This window comes from Canis lupus, chromosome 1, assembly GCF_048164855.1.
Source record: "Canis lupus baileyi chromosome 1, mCanLup2.hap1, whole genome shotgun sequence".
In the NCBI taxonomy this organism is placed as follows: domain Eukaryota; kingdom Metazoa; phylum Chordata; class Mammalia; order Carnivora; family Canidae; genus Canis; species Canis lupus.
The window spans coordinates 56470294-56497431 of NC_132838.1; the positions used below are offsets into that span (position 1 = coordinate 56470294).

A 27138-nucleotide genomic window follows, 5' to 3' on the forward strand; every position below is an offset into this window, starting at 1 on the left:
TTTTTCTTAAAATCCAGGTATGGCAAGAGACCCACTGTGCATTTTGTGGCACTGAAATCAGTGTTGGGTTTTAGGTACAACGTCTGCATTATGGCTTACGGGCAGACAGGATGTGGGAAGAGCTACACCATGCTGGGTCCACACTCTAAGGAGGAGCGCATCCCACCATGGGGACCTCACAGTGACCTTGGAATCATGCCCAGGGCTGCTGCGGAGCTGTTCAGGTACCTGGGGGTGGTGAGCGGACAACCACAGCAGCAGGGGGTGTGGGGGGTGGAGAGCTCCCCTCTGCAGAGACCGCACCTGCTGCTCCTGTGGGAATGTGCTGCAATCCACGGTGCTTCAGTACTCGGGGCCTCAGGACCACAAACACTAGGAATTCTTGTAGCACACTGATGTTGAAATTCTGTCGTGAAGACAAAACTTCTTTCTTTATAAAGAGTTGCTTCTTTTTTAAGATTTTATTTATGTATTTTAAGGGGGGAGGGGCCGAGGGGGAAGGAGGGAGAGAGCATCTCCAGCAGACTCCCCACTGAGTGCAGAGTTCAACATGGGGCTCCACCCCATGACCCTGGGGTCATGACCTGAGCCCAAAGCAAGAGTCGGATGCTTAGCAAACGGAGCCCCCAGGTGCCCCAAGACAAAACTTCTTGGAAGAGCTTCCCTAGCAAGACAGTTTTCCTGGTCAAGAGAGGGTGGAGCAGGGGGGTTTTCTGTCCTAGACGGGAAGGGGACAGAGCGAGACCCCGTTGTCTTTTCCTTGCCTCCTGGCCCTGGAAAGAGTAGACGCATCTGGTTTTCTTTTTTTGAGTTAAGGCAAGCTGGCACGTTAAAGATGCTCCTATTCTGGGGAAACATTCCCAGAAGAGACACCCCCCCTCCCCGCCTTGCATTTTCATGATTTTACCTGGAAAAAAAATCGTGACAAGTTGTCCTTGGCAGCCCAAGTGATGTTCCAGCCTCGAGGCCTGGACGCTGACCATCCCTGCCTTCAGGGGGCCGCTGTGCTAGAGACTCATTTTCATTGGGCACCTGCTTTGTGAGTGCTGTGGGCTCACCCTGTGGCCTATGTGTCACGTCCCCGTGAACTTGGCAGCTCCTTGAGAGGAGAAGGCGCCTCCCAGCAGCAGGTCTCCAGGGGAGCCAGGGCTGTTCCGTGCTGCCGATCGCCCGAGATTCGGTTCCTCTCCGTGTCTCCTTGCCGAGCTTTCCATGTCTTAAAATCAGGGCCAGATAAAGACGCAAGAACCCCACACAGCCTGATATTTTGGTGCCTCTTCAAATCAACATCCTGTAACTGTTGGTGCACATAGTGAGTTTATGATGTTCACTCTTACTACTTCTGAAAAGTACCTGTCGGCACAGGTGAGGCTGTGCTGTGTGACAGCCATTCTGGGAATCTCAGGGGCCGTGAGGCTGATGACAGGCTCTGCTCGGGGCCACCACTCCCCAGTGTGTCTGTGCATTTCCGAGATGCGGGAGAAGGTCAGGGGCCTGTGGCCAGCCCTGCAGACTTCTCCAGGAAGAGCGCGTCAACCCTGCCCTCGCGGCATCGATCTGAGGAGGTGTGTGGCCTCCTCGGCGTAAACCAGCCCAGGGCAGGGCCTCTGTGGACACGGGGCCATCACTCAGGCCACAGAGACCTCCTCTGAGGATGCTGCACTCCATCAAGTATTCGGTTTATTTATTTTTTATTTTTTTTATTTTTTTAAGTATTCGGTTTAGTTTCAGAATTTCAAGGGGCTGGGACTGCAGCGTGAGTCACAGACGTCCTCAGCAGAGCCGGGCCGGTGCTGGCAGGCGAGCCATCTGTCCTCCTCTGGGAGTCCTCACCGGGCAGCAGCCACGTTGGCCAAGCAGTGGCCACGGCTCGACTACAGCAGAGCTGCAGCAGCTCTTGGCGTTCCTGGGCGTCATGTGGAAAGAGGGACATCGGAGAGACCGGGAGTGGCAGAGAAGGGCCCCCCGGGAGCACTGCCGTTCCAGGCTCTGGGGTCCTCGCCGGCGCCTGTGGACCGGACCGCTCCTCCAGCCCTGTGCTCACTGCTCCCTTGGCATCGTGATCTTCACGATCTGGACAACATCCGTTTCGATGGGTGGAACGTGCGAGGCATTAAGTCACCAACCACGGCTTTTCCTTCCTGCCAAGCCAACTCTCAAGGCCCCGACACAGAGCCGAGGCCCGAGGTCCGGTGTGGGTGAGAATAGCAGGAGCCGAGGTTCACGGGCCTCCTGGCCCCGTCGTCTTGCAGCGGGGCCCCTGGGAGTCAGCCACGGCTGGGATTGCCGGGGCAGACGTGGCTTGATGGCAACTCTGAGTCTCGGTTCATCATATTCCCGACACAAGCTGCGTGCTTGTGGAAAGCCGGGGTGGTAGACAGACCTGCCTTCCCCGTGAGGATGGCAAACAGGCGGCACGGGCTCGGAGGTCAGGAAGGAACGGTAGGAATGGGGTCCGCAGCTTCACCAGGTGGAGAAATGGCATCACGGACAGGTGTTCACTCACCTGCTCTCTGACGTGGTCTGTGTTTTGAGTCGGGCATGGATGGTAACTGAACGTGGTCTGGGCGTGCCCGCGCAGCGCAGTGGGCCAGGGCCGTCCAGTCCTCCGGAGGGAGGTCTGCATCTCTGATTTTGGGGGCGCGTGGCCTCCCTAGCCTGGAGTCACTGTTTGCAAAAAAACGAGTCTAGGGATCCCTGGGTGGCGCAGCAGTTTGGCGCCTGCCTTTGGCCCAGGGCGCGATCCTGGAGACCCGGGATCGAATCCCGTGTCGGGCTCCCGGTGCATGGAGCCTGCCTCTCCCTCTGCCTGGGTCTCTGCCTCTCTCTCTCTCACTGCGTGCCTATCATAAATAAAAATAATAATAATAATAATAATAATCCTTACCTTAAAAAAAAAAAAAAAAAAACGAGTCTAACAGCCCAGATGCAGAACAGTTTGTGCCGCTTTGTTTCCGAAGCCCGAGCAGACACAACCTTAAAGGAATGTGTTCAGCTCCGTCTGCAGGTGGTTTGGTGCCCAGCTCAGAATGCAGGCAGTCTGTCTGTCCCGAGCACACGGCCGTAGCAAGCTCAGGCATTGTCACCAGGGACGGGTCTAGTGAACTGCTTGCCCTACGGAGTCTGCGGCGTTACCAGAGGAAGGCACTCCCGTGGCGCTTTAAATGCAGTGGACGCCACCAGGGGATGCTCTCTGGAGCCTCATCGGCCTCCTTCCCGGCTGATCTCAGCTTCTCAACAAACGTTAGGAGGCTTTTCCACCTGAAGGCGCAGGACCACAGGGCATGTGCGTGACCATTTTCAGCCTCCGAAAAGCCCAGAATGAACACTGACAGTGAGGAGCCAGGGGGACGTGCCCCCGTCTGCCCTGCCTCGGGGATCAGTGCCCCCTTTGTAACCTCGCAGGAGCCTATGCGCATTTTCGTGTAAAATGTACGGCACAGCATAGTGATTGCTTATGCGTGCGTCCTGCCTCCTAAACACTGGGCTTCTCCAAGGCGAGGACCGAACGCCACTTTTCAACACCGTTCGGAGCATCTGGGAAACAACTAAATACCTGAGGGACACATGAGTTGACGCAGGAGGCACATCAGGTGCTTGATTTCATGGAAGAAAATCTTCAAATTAGCTCCCTGCTATTATGTAGATAAGAAATTTTGAATTTGGGTTTTGTGGAGCCCACGGACACGGCCAGTCACACGAGGGGACGGAGCCACACGCTGAGGTCAGGTTTGCACCTGCATGTTCTTGGAGCCCCCAGCTCAGCAGACCTAGGTCTCCCCCGCCCCCCGCCCCCGTTACTGTTCTTACAGGCTCCTCCTGGCACGGAGGACGAGCCACATCTGAGCTCTTTGCCCAAAATCATTTTTACTGGAGAAGTTATTTTTTTTCTTTCATTTAGTCTTTCTTGTTTTCTTGACTGTATCATCAGAGGATGTTAACTGCTCGTTATATTCTTGGCTCCTTGTAGCTCCTTAGGAAAAACGCAATCCAGCCGTGCTTGTGCAAGACGCACGCAGGCCGCAGATCCAGACTTCCCTTGTGGATGAGGAAGCACCGTAGTCAGAGTCAGAGTGGTCTCACTGTGCACGTGTCAGAGAAGCAACGTCCCCAGAAGACAGAGGCGGCCGAAGTGGGCCGTGTGGGGAGTTTTGTGGAAAGGCCCCAGCAGGGACGTGGGCGGGGAGGAGCCGGGCTGGCAGTCACTCTTCCCCTGCCTGGGGTTTTGGGGTTTCTCTAGGCGGGTAGTATCCGTATTTTTAAACCTCTCTGCAGTCAGCACATAGCACTTGACAAGATGAAACACAAGATGTGCAGTTGTCTCTGGAGCCCGGGTGGGGTGTCAGGAGGTCACAGGCTGGGCTTGTCCAGAGGCCTGGGCACGTGGGGCTGGGTCCAGAAGTCTGTGTTCAGCCTTGGCCGGAGCAGAGTGAACCCCGGTCCCAGAAAGGTGCAACAGCCCTCCTGTCCCTGCAGCTCGCTTTGGGCTCGTGCGAAGCCGTGACACCCAGGCAAAGGGCTGGAGGGGGACCATGGGGTTTCCCTGCTTCCTTCTCGTGTACTTGCAATCTTGGGCACCCATGGCCGAAATCATTGATTTAGATACAGCTCATGTGCAGCAGCTCTTCCCAGGACAGTTGCTCGCCTTGCAGTGCAGCCCCCCACCCCTGCCCCGTTGGTAAGATGCGGCCCTGCACTCCCGGGCCGGGGTCTCGTGGAGCCTCATCACGACTCTGATCCTCTCCCTGTGACAGTGCTTGTCTTACAGCTTCCTCCCGGGGCTAGCCAAGCGCCCACCACAGCTGAGTCCCTCGTGTCCTGCCCCCCTCTGTTCCCCACCAGGCTCATTGCAGAAAACCCGTCGAGGCGCCTGCAGGTTGACCTGTCCATAGTAGAAGTCTATAATAACAACATTTTTGACCTTCTGGCCAAGGCACGTGGCATGGCGGCGTCTGGGTGCAGGCGTGAGGCACTGACAACCAAGGATGCAAGGCGGGAGGTCCCTCTGCTGACCCGAGAGTGAGTATCCCCCCCAACCCCAGCACCTTCCCGGGACCCCAGCTGCATCACAGGATCTGCATGTTTGTCTCTGAGGTGGCTCGCCCTGTTCTCCTGCTTAAGACGTGCTGTGTATTTTTCAATTTGCTGGAGAAATTATCTTTTTAAAATCACACTTAAAACAGATGAACAAATCAACCTTTTAAAATATCTTGATGGAAAATGCATGGCACAGGTGCTCTCCCTGTATTCGAGACCAGGGGGCAAGCCTGGAGACGTGGACTTGCCCGCGGCCCCTGCGTTAAGTATGGACGTCCTCGGTGCCACCTGCACGTCTCAATATTTTATAGAAGACGGTAATTATTTGTCCTGTGATAAAGCAAGAAGTCCCCTCATGTTGATTAGACAGGTAGGCTCCTCACAGCTGCATGCTCCCTGGACCCGCGGCCGTGTATCCGGTGAGCTCACGGGCGGCAGGGAGCCGTCTCCCCGTGTTGACCAGGAGGAGGGCAGTGAGCCTGTGCTGGGGAGGAGGCAGCAAGGGGGAGGGGCTGCAGCTGTTTCTCGCATCTGGAAAAATACTATGGGGGGATGATGCATCGAGCCATGAGTCTGCACGAGGCAACCAGAACTTTCAACTTTTGACCAATAAGACACGGAACAAAGTAGGTCCTGCCAAAGGCAAGGTCTGACTAGCTGCCATCCCTCACCAACTGAAGTAGGGAGAAGGGTTTTATTGGGGTCCATGGGGACACGCAACAGAAGGCTGGGTGGTAAAAAGATCTGAGACCCTTGATTATTCTAGATTAAGCAATTCGTGATACGTCGGTCGTTTAGGCCTCAAAGCAAGGAAGGCGTTTGATGTTATTATGTTTTGTTTTGTCTAATATGTGCTTCAGTCTGCTTTCTTACAGTGGGGGCCCTGGTGCACGTGGAGGGTGGAGGGCGTCCGTCGCCGCGCCGTGGCCGAGCTCCCCATCCCGCGCGCTCTCCTGCAGGCCCGTCCACAGCGCGGAGGACTTCGTGGCGCTCGCTGCCGGAAGCCTGCGGCTCAGGGCGGAGCTGGCCACCCTCGTGCACGCCCGTTCCTCTAGATCCCACCTGATAATAACGGCCACTCTCACCAGGGGTCCCGCTGCCGGCGGCAGCCCCGGTAAGTGGCCACGCCGAGGCCGAGGGCGGGAACTGCAAACCCGCCTCTGGGGGATCCGGAGCCGGGCTGTGGTGGGAGGGGATTTCTGAGAGGGAGGGGAAGGCTTTGTTAACACGGGGAGGCCGGGCATCTTCGTACCTGGGAATATGATGCCTGCGCCACGAGGGGCACAGTGAGTGTGGTTTGGGTTTGCAAAGTCACCGGGCAGCATATAAAATGGTGCCAGGTATTTAAGAAAAGTAAGGACGTGTGGCAAGGTCTGTGCGTCCTGGTCAGTGACGACTGGGCCAGTGCACACAGGGTCGCCTGCATGGCTTGAGAAGCATGGGGGCGCCGCCCAGCCAGCAGGCCCCCGAGGGGCGGGGGGAGGGATGATGGGCCCGAGGACCCCAATTTCTGCAGGCTCCGGTGCCAGAGCCCACTGGCGGAGGGCGGAGGGTCCAGGGCCCCCCTTCACACAGAGGAACCAACGCCTGGTCCTGGTGGGCTGCCACTGGAGAGGCCACACCTCACTCGGGTTGCAGGCCAGCGTGGAGGGCGCCCTCCCAACCCTGTGGCCATCAATGGGGAGGCACGACCATCCAGAGATTACTGACCGCACCCACCCCCCCTGCCCCCGAACTCAGCCCGACTCGCCCCAGGCCAGGGCGCCTGCAGGGAGGGCTGGGCCCCTCATGGACACGTGCACACGAGCAGTTCAGGGAGCTCACGGTCACACGTGGGAAGGCAGTGAGACCAGAGCGGTTTCTATGTTCTTTTTATTTTGGTAAATTTTTATGCTTTCCACAATGAGTATATACCGTTTAGGTTTAAAATAATCTCCTTAAGAAGTCTGTTTGGGAAGAATGCACGATGACATTGATGCACACGCGGGATGAAGAAGCTTTCTGTCAGGGTTTCCTTGGGGGGCTCGGGGGCTCAGAAACACACTGTGGAATGACCTCCGTAAGGGCCCGTCAGGTTCCCGTCATTACTGAACGTGTCTGGGAACATCCTTCAGCGTCCTGGGGACCAAGTGGGCATCAACCTCACCTTCGAGGGCAGTGTGCTGCCCTCCGCCCGTCCCCCTCCTGCGGGCGGCCCTGCCCTGGCTGTGGGTCTGTGGGTCAGAGCAAGCACCCTCTGGTGCGTGGGCCCTTGGGGTGAGGGCCGGTCCGGTCCTTCAGCCGTGGGAAGCTGAGGGAGGCATCCTGGACGTCATTCCCGGGTGTGTGTCATCCCCTTGCAGCTGACCAGCAGGCAGAGCGACCACCGCTGGAGGGGCGGCCGGCCTCAGGGAGCAGGGGGGGCGCCTCCTGCGGCAGAGCCCCGGCCGGGTCCCCGGGGGCCCAGCAGCCCAAGGAGCAGGTGCATGCCAAGCTGCAGCTCGTGGACCTGGCGGGTAGCGAGTGCGCAGGTGAGCCCAGAGCAGGGGCTCTCTCTGGGGTGCGTGGGGATGTGGGGGTGCGTGAGCCAGCTGCCCAGGGTCCAGTCGTCTTGCACCTGCTCCTCCTCGGGGGCAGCTGTCTCCCCACGGCCACCAGACGCGTGCATCCCAATGTGGTGCCCTTCTCCATGGCTCGGCTGCGGGCCAGCCCGTCCCCAGGCGAGGCCATGCAGGGTGTGGGAGGAGGACGCTGATGGGATGGAGGGTCTCCCCATCCCGTGCTCCTCTCCTGAGGAGCACCAGTTTTGCTTTTCCTGGTTCATTCCTTGATGTAGCCAGAATATTCATTGCATATCCTCACCATGTGGCTGGGTTTTCGCGCGTTCCTAGGTGTGTCCGGCGTGACAGGATCGGCCCTCAGGGAGACTTCGTTCATAAACCGGAGCCTGGCGGCCCTCGCGGATGTCCTGGGGGCCCTGTCGGAGCGCAGAGGCCACATCCCGTACCGCAATAGCCAGCTCACCCACTTTCTCCAGGACGTTCTGGGTAACGTGAGCCCCCCACCCCTGGGAGGCCCCAGACCACAGGACCCCCAGTTCGTGTCACACCCGCTGTCCCCTGCCCCGGGGCGCACTCACTCCCGTGGGGGGCTCGCTCCTCCTGGCCATACCTCCCTGGGGACCTCCTGGCTCCCCAGGTCACTGTGGTCCCTCCCACAGTGTGTCCAGCGTGTTTTCTCCTGTTACCCTGCACCAGGCTGGCTTGTTTGCAGCGGCCTGGCGAGCCCTCCAGGTTGGTCCTCGGCTCCCGGCAGGGCAGCCTCCATGTCCTGTGTCCCACCCTGTTGGGCATGTCATGGGTGTCTGGGCTGGGGGGACGCTGCCGAGCCCACGTGGGCACATGGCGGCGTGCTGGGCTCCCTAGGCCCCATCCTCTTGCTCGTGCCACACGCCGTTTGCAGGTGCCAGAAACCCAGGCTGAGTTGCCCACGGGGACAGGATGGGGGGATTAGGCCGCAGCCCGTCCTGAGGACAGCCATGGGTGGAATGTTCTAGGGCTTTCTACGTGGCATGTCCTCTTCCTCACTGCAGACAGACTTTGCACAGGATGAGGCGGGGCTGGTCCAGGGCTCACCTTATCCCTCTGCTGCTACGAGGGCTCTGGCGCCTCAGGCCCTGCGGAGCGTGGCCGGGCCCCTGCCGTGGCCTTCATGCCGGCGCTGCTGGCCTTCCCGTCCCTCCTCAGCTCTCCGTCTCTCTCCCCTCCACGCCGCTTGGGCCTCCCTGTGGTCTTATAGGCAGCGGCTGGGCCCCGGGGGCTCTCCCCCACCCTGCAGGGCAGGGCCCCGCCCGCACCACCGGGACAGGCTCCGCCCCACTGTGGCCCGCACCCAGGCCCTCACCCCGGCCACCGGCGCCCCGACTCCCCGCGGGCTCCACAGCAGCTTAGCGACGCGGGGTTTTTCTTGGGATTCTCTTCACCTGCGGTTGCTTCTTATTTCAAAGGAGGCGACGCAAAGCTCCTGGTGATGCTGTGCGTATCCCCCTGCCGGAAGCATGTGGCAGAAACGCTGCGGTGTCTGGGGTTTGGGGCCCGGGCAAGGCAAGTCCAGCGAGGCCAAGCGAGTGGAGGCAGTCCGGCCCCCCGAAAACCCAGGTGAAGGAGGATGGTGGTCGGGTCGCATGTGCTAACGGGCTCCGCGCCCTGTCGTTGCTTGACCACGTAGGTGCCCTGCGATAAGCTCATTTATGTTCAACTTCATAAACCTGTTGTCTTCCAAGGAAACAGTGACGCGCTGACCCGCCACCCAGGAGCAGGAGACTCCTCGGGAGAAGCAGGCGCGGCCGAGGAGCCCCTGGGGGACGGGGACTTGGGGGCTGACGCCCCCGGGGTGGGCGCTCTTGGCTGAGCAGAGGAGCTGCGCTGTGTGCGGCCGGCAGGGGAGGTGAGGAGGTGAGAAGACCAGACGAGGCTCTGGGGTCGGCGCCCACATTCCGGAACCACAGCCTGGGGCTCTCCTGGCGGCCGGTGACCCGACAGATTCCTTAGCCCGTTAGGCCCGGTTCCCGCCTGCAAGATGCCGAGTGTGCACACATACCCCGAAGAGCAGATGTTCTTGGTCATGATTCCTCCTCATCATGACCCGCTGTCCCGGGCCGACGTCCCAGAGCTGGTCGTGACGCGTGACACATGGTGGGGCCATGGGGGGCGTGGGACCCAGGGGCCCCGGGAACTTGGACGTATGGCGAACACCCTCCTTGACCATGGGCCGCCCGCTGAGAAGCCCGAGTGTCGCGGTCGTCTGGTTGGAGCCTTTCGGTGACGGGCCCCAGCCGGGGCATCACGGGCCACCAAGCCCCTGAACCTGCGGGCCACGGGCCACCGAGCCCTGGCTGTGTGCCGGCCGCGCGGCTCGGAGGTGACGCTCAGACGCAGGTCCCGGTCCGTGTTTCCGCAGCCCAAGTGGCCCAAGTGTGGGGAAGCTCTGTTCAGACCTCAGCCTGTCTTACGAGAGACTGAACATAATGTCATAATGTATTTTCTCATAATTAGCACAAAGCCCGCAAGCCCGCTCCAGGGATGAGGTGCGGTGCCGTGAAGAGGGAGGTGCATGGACCCGCGCCTGCCTCGGTCTCCCCAGCACGGGGGCGGGCAGCACGTCCAGGGCCTCGGCTACTCGCTGGCCTTTCCGTTCCTTCCCACACCTGCCGGGAGCCCAGTGTCCACCCGGCCGTGGGCTCGTGTGGCAGGGACGGGGCTGGACGCCCAGGCAGCCTGCCAACGGGGCCCGTGCTGAGCTGACCGGGTTGCCCACCCCGCGGGGGGCGGGCTCCACAGACGGCGGGGCCTGGCGGTGACCGGGAGGGGGCAGATGGACTGGCTCCTCGAGGACAGACAGCCACGAGTGTGTGTGCAGCCCCATGAGCGTGACGGGGACGCGGTGTTCGATCCTGACTCAGGACAAGTCCGTGTGGGGATCCTGACGTGGGAGACGCCCCACCTGCAGAGTGGGGTGATGGTCACAGAAACGGTCCCCCGAGACTTGAGGGAAGCAGAGCCGGGCAGTCTTTGCCTGCAAGGGCCTGCGGGGTGTTAGAGGCGGGTAGGGGGGTCCCGTCACCGCAGGATCCCTGGGGCACCCGGCACCCACCAGCTCCGAGACACCCTGTGGCTCAAGCAGATCCCAACGTCTGCGAGGGCGGCCCCAGGGCGGGTCCCTCCATCCCAGGTGTGCTGGGCAGGGACCGCACCGGGCCCTGGAGAGAGGCGAAGCGGGTCGCCAGCCACTCGCGGGCACGGCAGGAGGCCAGCCGCTGTGGCAGGTGTGGCCCGCTGCCCGAGAGAGGCCTTTCTGCCCTGCGTGTGGCCACCTCCGCCCCAGCATCCTCCCTGCAGCCCGGCGACCTGTGCCGCCTCAGGATGGGCCCTCGAGCCGGGCGCTGGCCTCTCCAAGTGGAGGCAGTGACAGGCCTCCCTGTGTGAGCCTCGTGGCGCGAACCCTGACAGCGGGGCTGGCGCATCGGGGGCAGGCTCGCCGTCCGGATTCGCACTCAGGGCCTCTGTGAGCACGTGGCCGTGGCCGTGGGAGCGCCCAGGCCTCAGGGTGCCAGCGCGCAGCCTCGGCCGCTGTTCCGAGTTGGCAGGATAACCACGTGAGCCTCCAGCCTCGACTGGCGTGTTTGGCAGACGCAGAAAACACTTCATCTGTGGAGGAAGCGGCAACGGAGCCTGGCCTCCGGTGGGTGTCCCTGTGGGGGTGCCAGAGGGTGGCCCCGGGGCTTGCAGCCTCCCCCTGCCCCCGCACACAGCCTGCCTCTGTCCCCATCACCCAGTCACCCCTCGGGGCCTGTGTCCCAGAGGGGAGGGCCCAGTGCATAGGAGGGAGAGTGCCTGGGGGACGTGGGGTCACCCCGACAGAGCCAGGGCAGGAACGGACCTGCCCCAGCCTGCCCTCCCCCGTACCCTGGCCCCCCACATGGACACGTCTGCAGACACAGGGCTCACGGCGGGTGTGCGGATGAGACCCTGTTCCACAGGCCAGGGCCCCGGCACCACTGTCCCCCCGACACATCTGGTACGGGAGGGCCGAGGGGAGGCAGCCCGTGCGTCCTCAGGGGCCCAGGCAGGTTGCTGCCTCGGGTCACCTGTTGCCACTGCGGGGAATTGGCTTCCCAGCCCCGCCTCTGTAGTCCCAGGCTGGGCAGCTCCCCCTGTACCCCCACATCCCCCTGCCCTCCTGCCCTGGGGATGGAGCAGCCTGACCCTCCCCAGCCACACTCCAAGCATGGATCCACACACAGGGACCCCCACGCCCTCGGGGCTTGTGCCCCCAATCCCTGGGCCTTGCTCACCGGGCAGCTCTCTCCCCGGGCTTGGTGCCCCCACCCCACCCCAAGGGAGTCTGCACACGGGGGCCCATGTGGGGGGAAGTCACGTCCCCCCTCGGTGCATATTTCAGTTTGGGCGGGGGAGGCCTGAGCCTGGGGCCCTGAGCCATGTCTGTGGGCAGGGAGGGGAGTCAGCGCGTGGGGGGGCAGTCTGTGGCACCCCGTGTCTGGGAACCCCCAGCCGCTGGGTGAGGAAAAGGCCGGGCTCTGAGGCCAGAACCTGCACTGCTGGGGGCCCCCTGCGGGAAACCCGGTGCTATTAGCTGTGAGCAAAGTCCTTCAATGACGTAGAAAAGCATCCAGTCAGAACTGCTAGGATGTGGCAAAGAGCATAAGCCCGAGACCCCAAGATGCCACCCACGTTTCCCAGAGGCTCTTGAGAGACCCCAGTGGGTCAGCTTGGTGGAAGGAGCCCGCTGCCTTCCCATGCGGAGGTGGTTGGGGTCCCTGTGAGGGTGATCGGGGAAGGAGAGGACTGGGGGCTGGGGGGCTGGGAGGGTTGGAGGGGGCTGGAGGGGTTGGGGGGCCACAGGCCTGCGCCCGCTGTCCCCAGACCCTGAAGGCCCCTGCTGTCCCTGCCCAAGGGAGACAGTTACCCATGAACCCCACAGACACCAAACCTGACCTACACACCTCCGACTGCTTCCCCCTGGCTGGGTCCCAGCGGGGGTGCCCAGAGGTTCCGGCTCCGTCCACGGCCCTTCCATGAGGGGCGATGGAACCAGTCCTTACTGGGGAGTCCGTGGGTCCTAGTCACTTAGGGTTAAGATCTTCTTCATTTTGTACATTTTAGAAAACCTGGCAGCCATGAGCTGATGGGGCCCCAGGCCTAACAGTGACGGGGCTTACGGTTCCCCTGGTGCTGGGTAGACCTGCGAAGGCCGGACTCCTGGGAGCCCCCGGTCCCCTGGACGGTCCTCAGTCCACCTGCGCTGCTCCTCGGCTCTGGGCCGGTCGGCCACGGACGGGGTCGTCTCCTCTGGAGGAGGTTGGGCTAGGCGACCCCGGGGCCACAGGGCAGAGTTCCCCTGGGTGCATGACGGCAACGGGCTGTGGGTCCCCCCGAGGGTGACAGGCCCCGTGCACTGAGCAGTCCGCCCAAAGTGCCACAGCAGGGCTCCCGCCCGTGCTTCACCCCAGGGTAGGCAGGGTCACAAGGCCGGGCAGGGGAGGGGGGGGTGGTGGTGGGGTGGACCCAGGATCCACATCGAACAAGCCCTCGAGGATTTCTGTGAATGTAGACCTGCTAACCTGACCTCTGACCTCCGGTGGCATCCTTCCCAGCCCCGATGGCAGTAGCGCAGGGAGGCGTGTGGGGCTTTGCTCTGTGGCCCTGCCCGCTGCACCCCTGGGGGCCACATGCCCCTCCTCGCAGGGGTCACCCATGGTCTTGGGCGCACCAGCCCTGACCTGCCTCTTCTCACAAACCATCCAGCCCGTTTTCTGGGAAGATACCTGTTTTGCCTGAAAGACGAAACCCTAATCTTACCCGAAAGGAGAAGCTGGTGCTTCTGACTTGGCTCTCCAGCCCCTCCTGCCTCCGCTCTTTCCGGGTGGGCAGGACCAGGGAGGGCTGGAGACCACTGCCCCGGCCCCCTCGTGGCCTCTAATTGTGCTCCCCGCTCACCCCAGCAGCCAGATGACCCAGTGGACAACAGACACTTGGCATCGTTTTCCTCATCTGTATGAGGCCTGGAGGAAGGACAGAAATAGGCGCCCCTGCCGGGCTCTAGTGGTTTCTCGGGGTCAGCCAACGGTCCCTGCGGCCCATCTGCCAAGGACACAGGGCACTGGTCCTGGCCTCCCTCCTCCTCCGGCCTGGCCACCCTCAAGTCGCAGATGGCTGGGGTCAGGGTGATGGGAGACGGAGCCTGGACGAGCCCGGCTTGTACCCAGAGTAGCTGGTCAGAAGCCACATGGCCCCGATGTGCCCAGGCCTGCCTCCCGCAGGTGCAGGTGCGACAGCCGGGCCTGGGGCCTGGGGCGCCGGGGCAGCAGTGGGGGGCGGGGGTGGGGGGGGCACCCTCCTGCGGCAGATCTCCGGCGCCCTCTGGTGGCAGCCGGGGACAGATGCAGCGACCCCCAGGGCCTTCCTCCAAGCCCTGCCCCTCACCGCATCCCTGAGCCTTGGCGCCTTGGCGTGTGCAGGGCCCGGCACCCCCAGCTGGCTGGCACCGGGCTCCTCGGGCGTGGCAAACCAGTCTGGGGGCTGAGCTCCTGTGCCCTCGCTTCTTTGAAGGAAAATGATCCCCATAGACACAGCTCAGAGCAGATTCAACCCCTTTGTTGCTCTGGGGACTGGTCCTGGTGTGATTTTGGAGACTCCTGGGAAAGCTGCAGCCCCAACCTCAAGCCATCCTGCTCGGGGGCCCCTCCCTCAGCTACTTGCTCTTGGGGCCACCAGGCTGGGTGACCTCCGGGGCCTGGGGCCTGGGTGCTTCCTACACAGGGGCCAGACGGGCAGCCCGGGAGGCCGCCCGCCACCCCAGCCCCTGGCAGGCACCCCACTCTGCTGGCACCTGCCCAGGGTGGACACTTGACGCGTGTCTGGTGAGGGGGACTAGGTGACCACAGCGACCCCTGGCAACCCCCTGGCCCATCCCCATTCAGGCTGCAGATGAAGGAGGCCAGAGCAGCCTTGCTTCTCGCCGAGGCACAAATTTGGTAACTCTGAGCGCCCCGGGGCAGGAGAGGTCCCCGTGGTCCCTGTCCGGGGAGTGCTCGGACACAGCGCATGTTCACCGGAGCAGCCCCCGGCGGCGGCGAATGTTCCCAGCTTGGTCCTCTACCAGTGTGACGTGGCCGCCCCAGTGCAGGCCGGTGCACGTGCGTGTGAAGGCGTGGGTTCAGTCCTTTATTACACGTGCCCGCTGTGCACACACACAAGATCACCTTTCACAGAAAGGATCAAAAGCCCAGCGTGGGGGGCATCAACCTCACCGTGCAAGTGTGCACGCACCCACCCGCCCAGCCATGTGCATGCACGTGCGCTCACACATGGGCTCCAGCTCCACCCTCCGTCTGAGCTCCCATGCCGCTGCGGCCGCCCCAGCACGAGCACCAGAGACGGGGAGGCATCACGGGCGCAGGGCTGTGTGGCAGTGGGCTCACCATCGCCCGCTGAGCGCTCGGGGCCTCCAGACAGGCAGGGGCCGGTCCCTCCAGGTCAAGGGGACAGCAGGTGTGCGGGTGCGGATCTTGGGTGGGGGCAGCCCAGAGGGGCCCCAGGTCAAACGAGCTGACCCGCACCCTGAGCCCCACTAGGAGCCTCTGGCTCGGGGCTTGTTATTAACCGTCTCGCATCCCTGCTCTCAGGGCTTCCGGAAGGGTTGCAGGGCCCACCTGGGGCCAGGAGGCAGGTAAGACAGGCCCTGCTTTTCCTCCCGGGGCGGGGTGTGCAGTCCCTCCACAGGTGGAGGCCACCTGCAAGCGGGGCTCAGCCTCAGGGAAGCCAGCCTGCCTTTGAAAGGAAGGCACAACTATGCAAATCCTCCCAGCGTGGGGTGGCTGTCACCGTGCCTCGTGCCTCCCACCCACGTGGGCCAACCCATGCTGGGGCTGCGGCTGCGGCCCTGCACCTGCCGTCCCGTGCTGCTTGCTCACGGGCTCTCGATGCACCCACGGCACAGAGAAGGTCAGCTGTCCCTCAAAAGCACACTTTCCCAGGAATCGCTGCCGCAGGAGCTGTGAACCTGCCAGCGTCATGGCGAAGCTGGGAACACTCTCCCAACCCCAGCCCTGGAGCGTGGGTCGGGTGCAGAGGGTGGCGGGGGGCTGGTCCCCGCTCCGCCCCATCTCACCTGCAGTCTCGGACCCCTAGAGGGTGCCCAGCACTGTCCCAGGGCAGGAGCCCTGGCCGCCCCTGTGGGCAGATCACCGCTGCCGTGTGACCTGTGATGGGAGAGGACCAGGACACGGGGCTCTGTCTTGGGGCCGAGGGAGGAGGATTCAGAATCGAGATGATGGCTTTGCTGGTTGACCAGCTGCCTGTCTGGTTTTGTGAGCTCCGCAGGGACCAGGTGTCCAGGTGACCCTGCAGCTTCGGGCATGGTGCCTCCCGGGATGTCCGTGTCATGTGGGTGGTGGACAGGGGTCATCCACCAGCCAGGCCTGGGGTGGCAGCCGGGACCACACCTCACAGAGGGATTGCAAACACTGGGCTAGCGGAGGCCTGTGGCCAGTGCAATGACAGGTGACTGTGGCCTTGGGTCAAAGACTCCCACAGGGCTGTGCGCGTGGTCTGGCCTCCATCAGGGGTCAGTGCAGAGGGAACCTGCGGGGTCTCGCCACCGTGTGGGCACAGCTACCACATCCTCCTTCCCAGAATAGATGGGGAAGGGCTACCCGAGGGGCCAGCCCCCACTCGCCTGGAGACCGCATGGTCGGACCCTGACTTCTGCCTCTTGGTCACACAGATGGATGGAGCTTGGACCCATCATGGCTGGCTCGAGAGTGGAACCCTCCAGGTCCCCTCCAGGCCTGACGTCAGGGCCTGCTCCACACCACTGACAGGTGATCATACAGGAGGGGGGGCAGGGGGCGAGGGGAGGGCCTCAGTCAACCAGGGCGTGGCCGGAGCCTCCAGCGCAGGAGGGGGTGAGGGCCAGAGACTGTCCTGAGGTGGGAGGAGGTGTGGGCCAAGCCCACTGTGCAGATGCAGCTGTGCTGTGTAGACAGAGCCCCACGTGGACAGGACTTGCCACATGGACGAGCCATGTGTGTAGACGGAGCCCCGATTGGACAAGCCGTGCCTCGTGGATGCAGCTGTGCCACGTGGACAAACTGTGCAGCGTGGGTGAGCCCCAAGGGCGCAGAGCCCCATCTCTAGGCGTCTACACCACAAACTCCTCCAGGAGCTGGTCTTCCCTGCACAGCACCAGGTAGAGGCTGTTGGTGGACCTGCAGGTTCCCGGCGGTGCGCGGTCCAGGCTGTGGTGGGGTGGCTCTGCCTCTGGCATCTGTAGGGGGACAGTGCGAGTGCGTTCTGCTTCCCGCCCTGCCTCCTCATCTTTGGCCACGGCTCCAAGTCTGTCCTCCCTGCACCCACACCCCCTCTGTCCCCGCCCCCAGATCCCTCACTGCGCCTTGCTGGGCCCACTGTCTGCACAGCCAGCCTTCTCCTGTCCCGAGTGCCCGCCACGGGTGCAAGCTCTGTGGGCAGGAGAGGGGCACGGGCCAGGATGGCTCAGGCAGGGAGCGGCTCCTTCTGCACTGGCTCCTCCCTCTCCTCCCCGTCCTGGGTCCCCCCGGGGCCCCTACACAGAGCCCACCCCTGTCAGACTTGGTTACTATTTGAATGATTTTAGGGGTAAGACCTGGAAGCATCCTCGAAGTCAAGGAGAGCCTCCTGCCTCTATCTCCTGTGTGCGGAAGCCTGTCCATTGCCCGGGCTCCGAGGCGGCCGCCTGGGGCGGGGGGTCCTGTCCAGGTGGGGGTCCAGCTCGCACCCACCACACCAAACTACTGCAGCCACTTCGCACCCCACAGGGCGAGCTCACCACTGCAGAGGGGCTGAGCGCACTGGTGATGCAGGCTGTCTCATCGCCCTTTGGGGGGCATGTCCTATCCACTGTCTCTGCCCAAGGACCCCCAGCTGCACAGGGCGCCAACCCTGCCCAGGGCACCGGCTTCTCTCTCTATCCCTGGGAAGTCACATCACAGCCTTATGTTCTGTCTGTCCAGGGCACCACCCCCAGGTCTGCTCCAAGCAAGGTGAGGAACCCTCAGCCCAAACCATTGGGGTCGGTCTCTCCTCTGCCCCAGGGGGGCCTGGAGCAGCCCCTGGAGTGCTCACTACCCGGGGTGGGGGGGTGGACTCTGCCACCCACTGAGCACTCAACCAGGAAGGTGGAGACCCCAGGGGGCCAGCCCCTGCCTGCCTTGTTCCCCGGAAGCTCCCCCACGGCCTGACTACAGGTCCAGGGGTCTCCACCCGGGGACCTCCGGTGGGCCTGGACGGGCCAGGAGAGCAGGTGCCGGAGCCGGCCTCGGGCTGCCTGGCCTGGGGCTGCCACAGTAACATACCTGGTACAGGGCCTCCGCACACCTGCCCCTCATCCTGATCAGTGGGACCTGCACGACTGCCGAGGGCTCCGGGCCAGAGGCTGTGAGACAGGAGGAGGCGTGAGCAGAGCCGGGATGAGCCCCCGCTGCCCAGCTTCTCCCCTGGGGACCCTCACTCTGACTTGGGACTGGGCCTCCATGCACCCCCCCCTCCAGGGCCCTTGACCTGCAGCGTGGTGGTGGGAAGGTCGGCGGCGGTCACACCCTGGTCACCCGTGCTCCCCACTGACGTGTCTGAGCCTCCTTGAGCATGCGGGCCACGCTCTGGACCACCTGGCTCCTCCTCGCCCACCGAAGCCCCAGCCCCAGCACAGGACGCCCGCCCTCGGGGCCCCCATGGGACTAGCCCTGCAGGCTCCCTCTGCCGTAAGCCTTGCAAGGGTCCGGGCCCTCCCCACCCCCATCCCGTGGGCTGGCACCGCCCCATCCTTCCTCACTGGCACCAGGCTGCTTTGGTTGACCAAACGCTCTGATGTCCAGTCACAGCGCGCTCTTACTGGGCAAGCTCCGTATCATTATTATCGTTCACGTTGGATTGCAGACCACGAGCTTGGACAGAAACATAGACGGAAGCCACGTGGTCCTTTACCACCTGCCCCTGGCTGGCCCTGGTGTCCTGAGGTGACCCTGGGTGACCCTGGGTAGCCCTGGGTGGCCCTAGTGGCTGGGACCTGCAGCTGGTCCCCACGAATGCCCCTCGCAGCCGAGGGAACAGCAGAGCCAGTGGGACCTTCCTGAGGTGCCGGGGAAGGCGCTCCAGGGCCCCACAGGCCCAGACCGCCGCAGAAACACCCCTGAGGGCTGAGCTGAATGGACACTGGGTCCTACAACTCCTGGGGGCCTCTCATCTTGTGATTTCACTGATCCGTGTGGCTGCAGGAAAATCTGGGTGACATTCCCTGATGGCCAGATGATGAACGAGGGGCCCCGAGGAGCCTCTTGTGCCCAGCTGCAGAGCAGGCTGCAGGACCCCCATCACGCTGCACCCCACGGAGGGCCCTGCCGTCCCGTCTGACCCCTGACCCCAAGGCCCGCCTCATGGGGGTGGAGGGTGAAGGAGTCGCAGGGAAATCCCGGTCACGCGCACCGCAGCCTCTCTCGGGACGGTTTGTACTCATTGCCCTGGTGCCCACAGCAGTGGCCCTGCCAGGGGCCGGCTGGGGCACACTCACCGTCTCCCCGGGCCCGGCCGTCCCCCTCCGGCCGGCCTCTGCTGCCAGCCTCTGAGCCGTGGCCGCTCCGGATGGAGCTGGAGCCGCAGGGTGGCATCTCCACGTGGAGGGCCTCAGCACCCGGGGGCTCGTCCACCGCCATCTCCCCGGCCTCTCTGACGCCTGACGTGTGGGAGCTGCTGCAGCTGTCAGCTGACCCAAGGGAGAGGCGGCGGGGGACGTGCTGGCTGCTGCCCCCGCTGCCCAGGGAGCCCCTGCCGCCCGGGTCCGGATCCAGGTCCAGGTCCAGGTCCAGCGTGTCGCGGATGTAGGACTCGCGATAGTGCTCCTTCTCTGTGCGGGGACAGGACCGACACCCCAACAGTAGGTATAAGCGCCTTCCCGGAGCCGCAGGCTGCCAACAGTGGCCGCCCACCGTCAGCTGGTGCTGAGGCCCAGGAGGCACAACATGAGGGGTTTGTGGCCCTGGGTACCCCCGTCACAGCCCAGGCTGCCCAGGTGGCATCTGTCACCCTCAGCCAGTAAGCTCCAGATAGGAGCCCCTTGTGATAGTTTCCCAAGGGCTCTCGCGTGGCTCTCAGCTCGAGGGACCCCGAAGCCGTGCCTGCACGCGAGCAGCATGGTCACACTGAGGCACGCCGCTGCCCACACAGCCACGGACCCAGGAACCACCCAGCCCCTTGAGAACTCTGACCCAGAATCCAATAGGTCTCTAGGCCGCATCTTTAGAACTGCGCCCCGGGAGGAGTGGAGCCGCCTCATCCCCCTGGGAGGGGGACACAGGAGCCAAGGGGCCACGCCCCACAATGGGACCAGCGGAGGTGCCACCAGCCGCCGTGCCCTGTGTCCGGCGCAGGCGAACCCCGGTGCCCGGAGAGTCGGGAGCGCAGGTGGACGGTGCGCACCTTCGGCCTCCTCCCGCTGCCGTAGCCTCTGCAGCGCGGGCCGCAGGCTGAGGTGCAGCTGGTGGCTGGCGCTGAGCAGCTGCAGCAGGTGGCGCGAGCGCCAGGCGCAGCCCGTGTAGTACACCAGCTTCCGCGCTGACGGCAGCCCGTCCAGCCGCATCTCGAACTTCTTCCCCTGGACAGAGGAGACCAGATGTAACTGCAGGGAAACCACGTGACAACAGGACAGAAGTGTCTGAAGCAGCGGCCCCGACCCCTAACTAGGAAGCCAGCCGGTGCGCAGGCGGGCGGTCAGGGGCACGAGTCTAAGGTGGACACCGCCCTCAGCCTTGGCCAACCCGGGGGCTGACCACATTGCAGGACGCGGCGCCAGGTTTCGCTTCGCCGTCCGGAGCAAGGGTCCAGGGCCAGCGTCTGCCCGGGGCCTCACTGTCCTTGCGCTCAGCCCGAGTGCCAGGCCCAGCCGGGGAGGCCTCGTGAGGCCAGGACACACAGCGGGGGCACGTGGAGGCTGTCACCCCAGAGGTGCGTTTCTATGGCCGACTCCTCACTTCCCTTTGTGGTCTCCACGAGGGAGCCGGAAGGTCGCTGGGGATCAGAAGGCGAAGGCCGGGGCGGCGGCCACGAAACACTTCCCAAGGGCAGGGCCACTATGCCCTGCAGCGAAGAGCCAGGCCCTGGACGCCCCAGGTGCGGGGGCTTGGGCTGGGCCCCACAGAGGATGAGGGCTCAGGGGATGGCCTGAAGTCCAAGGGTGGGCTGGGCCCTCCCACCTCAACTCTGTCAGCTCGTACCAGAAATGCCACCTTCCCAATGTGGGACCAGGGGAAGTCATAGAGCAGCTCCGGGGCACGGTTCACCTCCTGCAAAGGAGAGAGAGCCGCTCAGGAGGGTCCACCGGAGGGAGCACCAAGTCAGCCCTCCAAGAGGAGGGGAGGGGTGGGGAGGTGGAAGGAGGTGGGGGAGGGGGAGGTGCACGGAAGGAGAGAGAGGAAGAAGAGGGGAGAGAGGTGGAGGGGCAGGGAGGAAGGAAGGAGAGGGGAAGGGGAGGAGGAAGGAGGTGGAAGGGGGAAGAGAGGAGAAAGGAGGGAGAGGAGAGGGGAGGAGGGAGGGACAGGGGGAGGGGAGGAGGAGGGAGGAGGTGAGAGAGGAGGAAGAGGGGAAGGAGGTGGAAGGGGGAGGAAGGGAGAGAGGAGGTGAGAGAGGGACAGGGGAGGTGGAGGAGGGAGAGGGGAAGGGGAGAGAGAGAAGAAGGGGAGGAGGAGGGGCAGGGAGGAGGGGCAGGGGGGAGGAAGGACGCTGCAGGGACTCTTCCGGTACCTGGTAGACTTGCATTCCCTTGAGGGTCAGTCCCAGGATGATGGTAGGTCTGTCCTCCTTCTTGTCCTGGAGGACACGACCCTCAGAGAGGCCCAGAGCCCTGTGCCGGGCGGTGGGTGGGTCCCGCCAGGGACAGCAGGGCCCTTTCCCTGTGAGGCCAGAGGCCTGGTCCCACCTCCCTGCCTCCTTCACCTGCTCTAACTTCTGCGTCCCTGGTAGCTGAGCTCCTGGAGCCCCACTCACGGGCCCTCCGCCCAGCTTCCCCCAGACCGTGCTGCCCGCAGACCGCGGCAGGAAAATGCCAGAATCGGTCCCATTCCACAGACGGTCCCCCTCGCTAGGGCTCCAGGTGGGGCAGCTCCCACCATAGGAGGCCGGTGGGGTTGGGGCACAGGCCAGCTGTGGGGACGCCGTCCACCCTGTCCCAGGGTCAGGGCCCGGTCCCGGGCTGGCTGTGGGGACACTCTCCACCCAGTCCCGGGGTCAGGGCCTGGGCCCAGGCCAGTGGTAGCAACACGTCCTGGCTGCCCCGTGGGCTCAGCTCATCTGGGCCCCTTGGGCAGAGCAGATGTGGGGCGGCCTGAAGTCCCGGGTCCCGCAGGGCCTGACCTTGTACAGCCTGAAGAAGTGGACGGGGACGTCCTCGAGCCGGCAGGCCTCTCTGATGAAGCACAGCACAGCCTCCTTGGGGTTCAGGCCCCGCTGCTCGCGGTGCATGGCCGGCGCGTGCCTGAGGATGTAGGCGCGGCCCCTCTTGGCGATGATCTGGGGAAGGGCCGCAGGCCTGTTGGTCCCTGCCTGCTCTCTTGTCCCCCGCCTGCCCCTCTGGCCTCCAGGGACTCCGCCCCAGGGCCTGGGCCGAGAAGGTTCTCCACCGCTGCTGAGTAGCAGGTGACCTTACCCACGGCGGAAAGTAGGCCTGGGGCTCGAAGTACCTCCCCACGTGGACCGGCTCCCGGTGGTTGCCCAGGTCGGCCTGCAGCCCGTAGGCGGCCAGCAGGAAGTAGGCCTCCTCACGGTGGGCGCACTGGGACCTCAGCACCCGCTCCTTCAGGTGGCAGTAGTACAGGTGCCTGGCCGTCCGGTCGCTGGAAGGCAGCAGGTGGTGCCGGTGGGAGGCGGCTCCTGCCCCGCCACAGCCTGGGGCCCACCTGCTGCCCCCGCGCCCCAGCCCTCAGAGCTTCTCCGAGTCCCAGGGGTTCCCGTCCCTGTCACACCACAGGCCACTTTCCAGCATGGCACAGATGGCCTTGGCCGGTGACCTCTGCAGCCGAGAAGCCAGGGAGCCTCAGTGCTCAGAGTGGAAGTGCTGAGATCAGGCTCATTCCCTGGTCAGGTCACGCCCTGGGCCGCGTGCAGTGCTCCAGAGAGGAGCTCATGCACCGCTAGCTGGGATCCCATGGGATCCACTGGACTGGGCCCACCCAGCCTACACGGATTTCCTTCTGCTAATTTCCCAACATGACAGGCAAGAGAGCAGGCTCAGATCTTCTAACACTAGTAACGTGATTGGTGTCACACTTCTCTCCGCCACCCTCCACCTTCCAGTTCTCCCATCTACACTTCTCCAGAACCTTCCAAATGACCACCCACCCCCACTCTCCAGAACCTTCCACACAACCACACGTGCCCACTCCTTCCTCCCCAGCCATCTGTCACTGGCCCCCCGGCAGGAGCTCAGGGCATCCTGGGGGCCGGGCTCCGCTCACCTGGTCCAGCGGCTCAGGTCCCCATGTGGTACTCGGGGCGACCCCTCAAGAAAGCAGCCCCACAAGGCAGGAGGCCCCAGGGGTGCCCGCCCGGCACCCTTGCCCCCAGGCCGAGAGCGGCGCCCCCCGCGGGACAGGCCAGTCCTTCCGGGTGACAGGCACAGATCCCCCTGAGAGAAGCCGAGTGGGAGGGCGACGCGTTCCCAGGGCGCGTTGCTGAGCAGAGCCCGCCCTGCCCACGACCCGGTATCCGGGAAGGTCACCTCCATCCCCTGAACGTCCTCGGACGGCGGCGACTTACCTTATGACCCTTCCGTTGTCCACGTAGTACCGCACTCTGAGGAAGGTGACAAAGGGCGCGCGGGGCTGCCCTCCGGCCTGGGGGGGTAAGCACAGCCGGAGGGCAGTGGCCACCCGGGCAGGCCCCGGCTCGGTGCCACTGGGTCCCCCACATCGGCTCCGGCGGTGATAGCCGGGGCACTTCCAGGACTCTCGTGACGTCGTCTTCCTTCCCAGAAGGGGACATCCCAGCCCATTGTCCACACACTCGGGAGCACCCCTCCCTGCTGCCGACTCCGCGGGCTGTGGCTGTGCCCCCCAGGGACCACTCTGGGGACACAGCAGACGCACGCCGCCCGCGGGTCTGACTTACCTCGTGCGCATCCCGCTTCCAGTCCTTGGAGAAGTACTTGCTGAGTTTCTGCTCCAAATCCATGAACATGTACTCGTCGTCTAAGGGAAGCAGGGCCTCGTCAGCGCCTCTGCACCCCAGGTACCGCGGGGGTCACAGGGTCACATCGCCCACAGCTCGGGGGAGCGGGCCACCACGCATGCCAGGTCAGGAGGTGGCCGTTCCACCAGGCGGCGCTCCAGGGGACGGGCAGAGCCACCCACGCCAGTGCCTGCTGCACGCTCGGCCTCAGGCAAGTGGGGTGCAGCCTCCAGCCCCCGATGGGTCCTTCACGGCCAGACCCACCTGCGGGCAGGGTGGCCACTCACCGCCTGGGGTCCACAGCGCCTGTTTCGGCCTCTGTCTCTGTCTCTCTGTCTCTCTGTCTCTCTGTCTCTGTCCCAGCCCCTGGGCTGCATGCAGAGGTCTCCTGCCTTGGTGTTGGCTCTAGACCTCAGTCTCCAACATGTGCACCCCTCACAACCATGGGGTCACCAGAGCATGACCTTCCATGAGCCTCCCACCTGAAAGGTGCAGGTCCCCAAAGGAAGGGCTCCATCCCATGACCAGGAGGGTGCACAGTGGTTCAGGGCCCCGCGGCCAGCGGCTCAGCCAGAGGGACAGGCCGCGTTGGACGTGCACTGGGTGCTCGTGGCGGGTGGAGCAGCTCTGCACCATCTCCCCTTGCAGAGAAGGAGGCCGGGCAGGCAGTGACCCCAAATTCCTTCCTGAAACCTGCCCACCCGCTTCTCAGCGTGGCCATCTCAGATGTCCCGACTCAGAAGAGGTGAGTGACCAGGAAGGGCCGCTTGGCAGGAGCAGCAGACGCTCGTCTGGGAAGCCCCGCTGAGTAAATGCACCTCCTCCAGGAAGACCACCCCCAGCCCCCTCGGCCCCCAGCCCCTGCCGGCCCCCTCCACCCTGGACTGATCCTGGGGGCCCCCACTCCCGCCTGGGACCCCGCAGCCTGGCTGGTCAGTCTGTATGCCCAGAGGAGGGTACAACTTCCGTGGGTGCACGCACACACACATGCACATGCATGCACACACACGCACACACGTGCACACACACGGAGGTCACAGCTGAGAGCTGATGTGGTCCCTGCTTGGGTTCCAACTCCCCAGCATCATTATTCAGGTATTTGGGTCCAAAGCCACCAGCCTGAACACCAGCGACGCTGAGCCATAGGCCCTGCTCCACAAGCTACTGGGGGCTCCCAGGGCCTCCACTGTGACAGGGGTTCACCTCCACCTGCTGAGGGCATGATCCCTCCTTGTGAGGACCCCAGCCCAGAGGTGGTCCCCGTCCCACTTACAGGCAGGACCCTCCACCAACATTAACTGCCCCCCGCTGCTGTTCCATCACGTCTTCATGAGGCCTCTTGGCCGCAGGGACCCTCAAGGGTCCATCTGCTTGTCCAGCACATGCAGGGGGGACTCTTGGGGCTGCCTTAGGCCATCGAGTCCAGGGGAAACGGGACACTCTGGTGCTCCCCCCAACCAGGGCAGGAAACCGGGAGCACACAGAAAGTGGGCAGAGCAGAAACCAGCCCCTCCGTCCTGAGACGACTGCTTCCAAGCCTGGCTCACGTCCTTCTGGCACTGACTCGACCCACCCCGTGGGGTTTCCAACGTGCCCCTAAACACTCTCCTGATCCTTTTCTCTTAAAGCTCCTCTAAACCCTCAAATGCCAGAGGGGGCCAAGAGCAGAGGGAACACGCCCCCCTCTACTTCCCTGCAGACAACCGACTGTCCTCTCGGTTCCTGAGGCCACAGAGGGGTAACCACAGAAGCCAAGGTCAGAGACCAGCTCCCTGGCGCGGACACCGCCATCCTGGAGCACACCTTGTGGCAATTTTTTTTTAAAGATTTTATTTATTCAAGAGAGACACATACGGAGAGAGAGAGAGAGAGAGAGAGTGAGAGAGAGGCAGAGACACAGGAAGAGGGAGAAGCAGGCTCCATGCAGGGAGCCTGATGTGGGACTCGATTCCGGGTCTCCAGGATCGCACCCTGGGCCGCAAGGCAGGTGCTAAACCGCTGAGCCACCCGGGCTGCCCCCTCGCAGCGATTTAAAGACAGGAAGCCTGGCAGCCTTGGCTCCTCTGGGGGATACTTGGAAGGAAACGCATCTGCAGCTTCCTGCCCTGCACTGGTCTCTGGGTGACACCTGAGTCCAGAACATTCCCTGCACATCCATCCACATGAGGCCCACACCCAGAGCCCCAGCGGGGCCGTGATGGGTCAGGTGGTGGCAGCCTGTCCTCTCAACTCCTGGCCAGGCAGGTGGATGGTGGGCCTGGAGGCTACACAGGACCAGAGACGTCGGGGGCGGCAAAGTCCCCTAGAGGGACATGGGCTCTAGGCGGTACAGCTCAGGGAGGGGAGAGCACCACTGCCCCCCGCCCCCCCACTGCTTCCCTCCCCAGATCAGGCCCCCAGGCTCCACCGGCCCCGGGCTCAGGAATTCATTGCACATCCCTGAGCCCCTCTCTGCAAAGCGAGCTCCAGCCCTGGGCCCTGGGGGTCCTGGAAGATGAGGCTTACATCAGGGGCCAGGGGCTCCCAGCAGTCCCCCAGCAGGATCCTCACTGCTTGGCCTTCCCTGGGGCCCCCCAGGAAGTCAGGGGGCCTCCTGCCGCTGATGAGCCCTGTCCCAGGAACCAGGAGTAATTCCACTTACGGAGCGTAAAAACCTAACCCCTGGCACACACACCCCCAAAGAAAGTGGGGTTTTATGTACGTGTTTATTTCCTTGGCTGTGTCACCTCTGTGGACCCAGACACAGAGCAGCAAATGGTTAAAGTGGGGGTTGTAGACGTCAACCTCCAACTGGGGGTAAAACTACCCATTAACTCAGCTTTCTGTGCAAATTGGGGAAAGTCCACCAGTATTAAAATTTAACAGCAAAGCCAGAAGCTGCTGCTGCAAACCCAGCCCCGGTCGCGCTGCCTGCCTGTGGTCCCATCTTTCTGTCTGAGCCCCGGAACTGGAAGGTGCTGCCCACAAACAGCAGAGCAGGGGACCGTCCAGGGGCCTGACAGCCTGGACCGCCGACACAGGATGCCCTAAGGCTGCACCTCATGGAGGGGGCAGCGGGGCCCATGGGCGGGTCATCCGGGGCAATGCGGACTTACTTCTGACCACGCTGAGGCCAAAGAAGTGGGCTTCCTTGATGCTGGTCACGTCACACACCTGCTGGAAGAGCTCACGGCCGGTTGCCTGCACCTGCAAGGTGTGGGTGGAGGCTGAGGGCCCCTAAAAGGGGTGGACAGTCCAGCAGGAGCAGGAGGGCCACCGCTGCTTCCACCCAGGCCCCTGGGTTCCTGCCCGCGCTGGACCCTGGTGCCCACCAACCCAGCAGGGCCACGAGGGAGCCAGGGCGGGGGAGGCT

At 63.6% G+C, this 27138-nt stretch overlaps 2 protein-coding genes and 1 long non-coding RNA gene across 14 annotated transcripts in view; 1 reads left to right on the forward strand and 2 right to left on the reverse strand.

Annotated features, from left to right (window-relative positions):
- KIF25 (kinesin family member 25) overlaps window positions 1–9974 on the forward strand; it is a 50767-nt gene extending 40793 nt beyond the window's left edge. For all 3 annotated transcript variants that reach the window (XM_072831073.1, XM_072831084.1, XM_072831076.1), the window contains 6 exons: window positions 75–224; window positions 4843–5019; window positions 5997–6151; window positions 7380–7547; window positions 7908–8063; window positions 9023–9974. In XM_072831073.1, coding sequence (XP_072687174.1) covers window positions 75–224; window positions 4843–5019; window positions 5997–6151; window positions 7380–7547; window positions 7908–8063; window positions 9023–9177 — 961 coding nt within the window. In that variant the 3' untranslated portion in view covers window positions 9178–9974. The remainder of the gene's footprint in view (window positions 1–74; window positions 225–4842; window positions 5020–5996; window positions 6152–7379; window positions 7548–7907; window positions 8064–9022) is intronic.
- On the reverse strand, window positions 6892–13908 carry LOC140635876 (uncharacterized). The gene is made up of 2 exons (XR_012033209.1): window positions 7634–13908; window positions 6892–7525 (listed from the first exon to the last, which is right to left on the reverse strand). It is a non-coding gene; the product is annotated as an uncharacterized lncRNA (long non-coding RNA).
- An 828-nt stretch (window positions 13909–14736) lies between these two features.
- Window positions 14737–27138, reverse strand: part of FRMD1 (FERM domain containing 1) — a 33174-nt gene continuing 20772 nt past the window's right edge. For all 10 annotated transcript variants that reach the window (XM_072831102.1, XM_072831131.1, XM_072831092.1 and 7 more), the window contains 11 exons: window positions 26882–26972; window positions 23727–23806; window positions 23376–23452; window positions 22267–22453; window positions 21975–22130; window positions 21366–21431; window positions 20840–20908; window positions 20046–20220; window positions 19141–19473; window positions 17930–18009; window positions 14737–16863 (listed from right to left, as the gene is read on the reverse strand). In XM_072831102.1, coding sequence (XP_072687203.1) covers window positions 16738–16863; window positions 17930–18009; window positions 19141–19473; window positions 20046–20220; window positions 20840–20908; window positions 21366–21431; window positions 21975–22130; window positions 22267–22453; window positions 23376–23452; window positions 23727–23806; window positions 26882–26972 — 1440 coding nt within the window. In that variant the 3' untranslated portion in view covers window positions 14737–16737. The remainder of the gene's footprint in view (window positions 16864–17929; window positions 18010–19140; window positions 19474–20045; window positions 20221–20839; window positions 20909–21365; window positions 21432–21974; window positions 22131–22266; window positions 22454–23375; window positions 23453–23726; window positions 23807–26881; window positions 26973–27138) is intronic.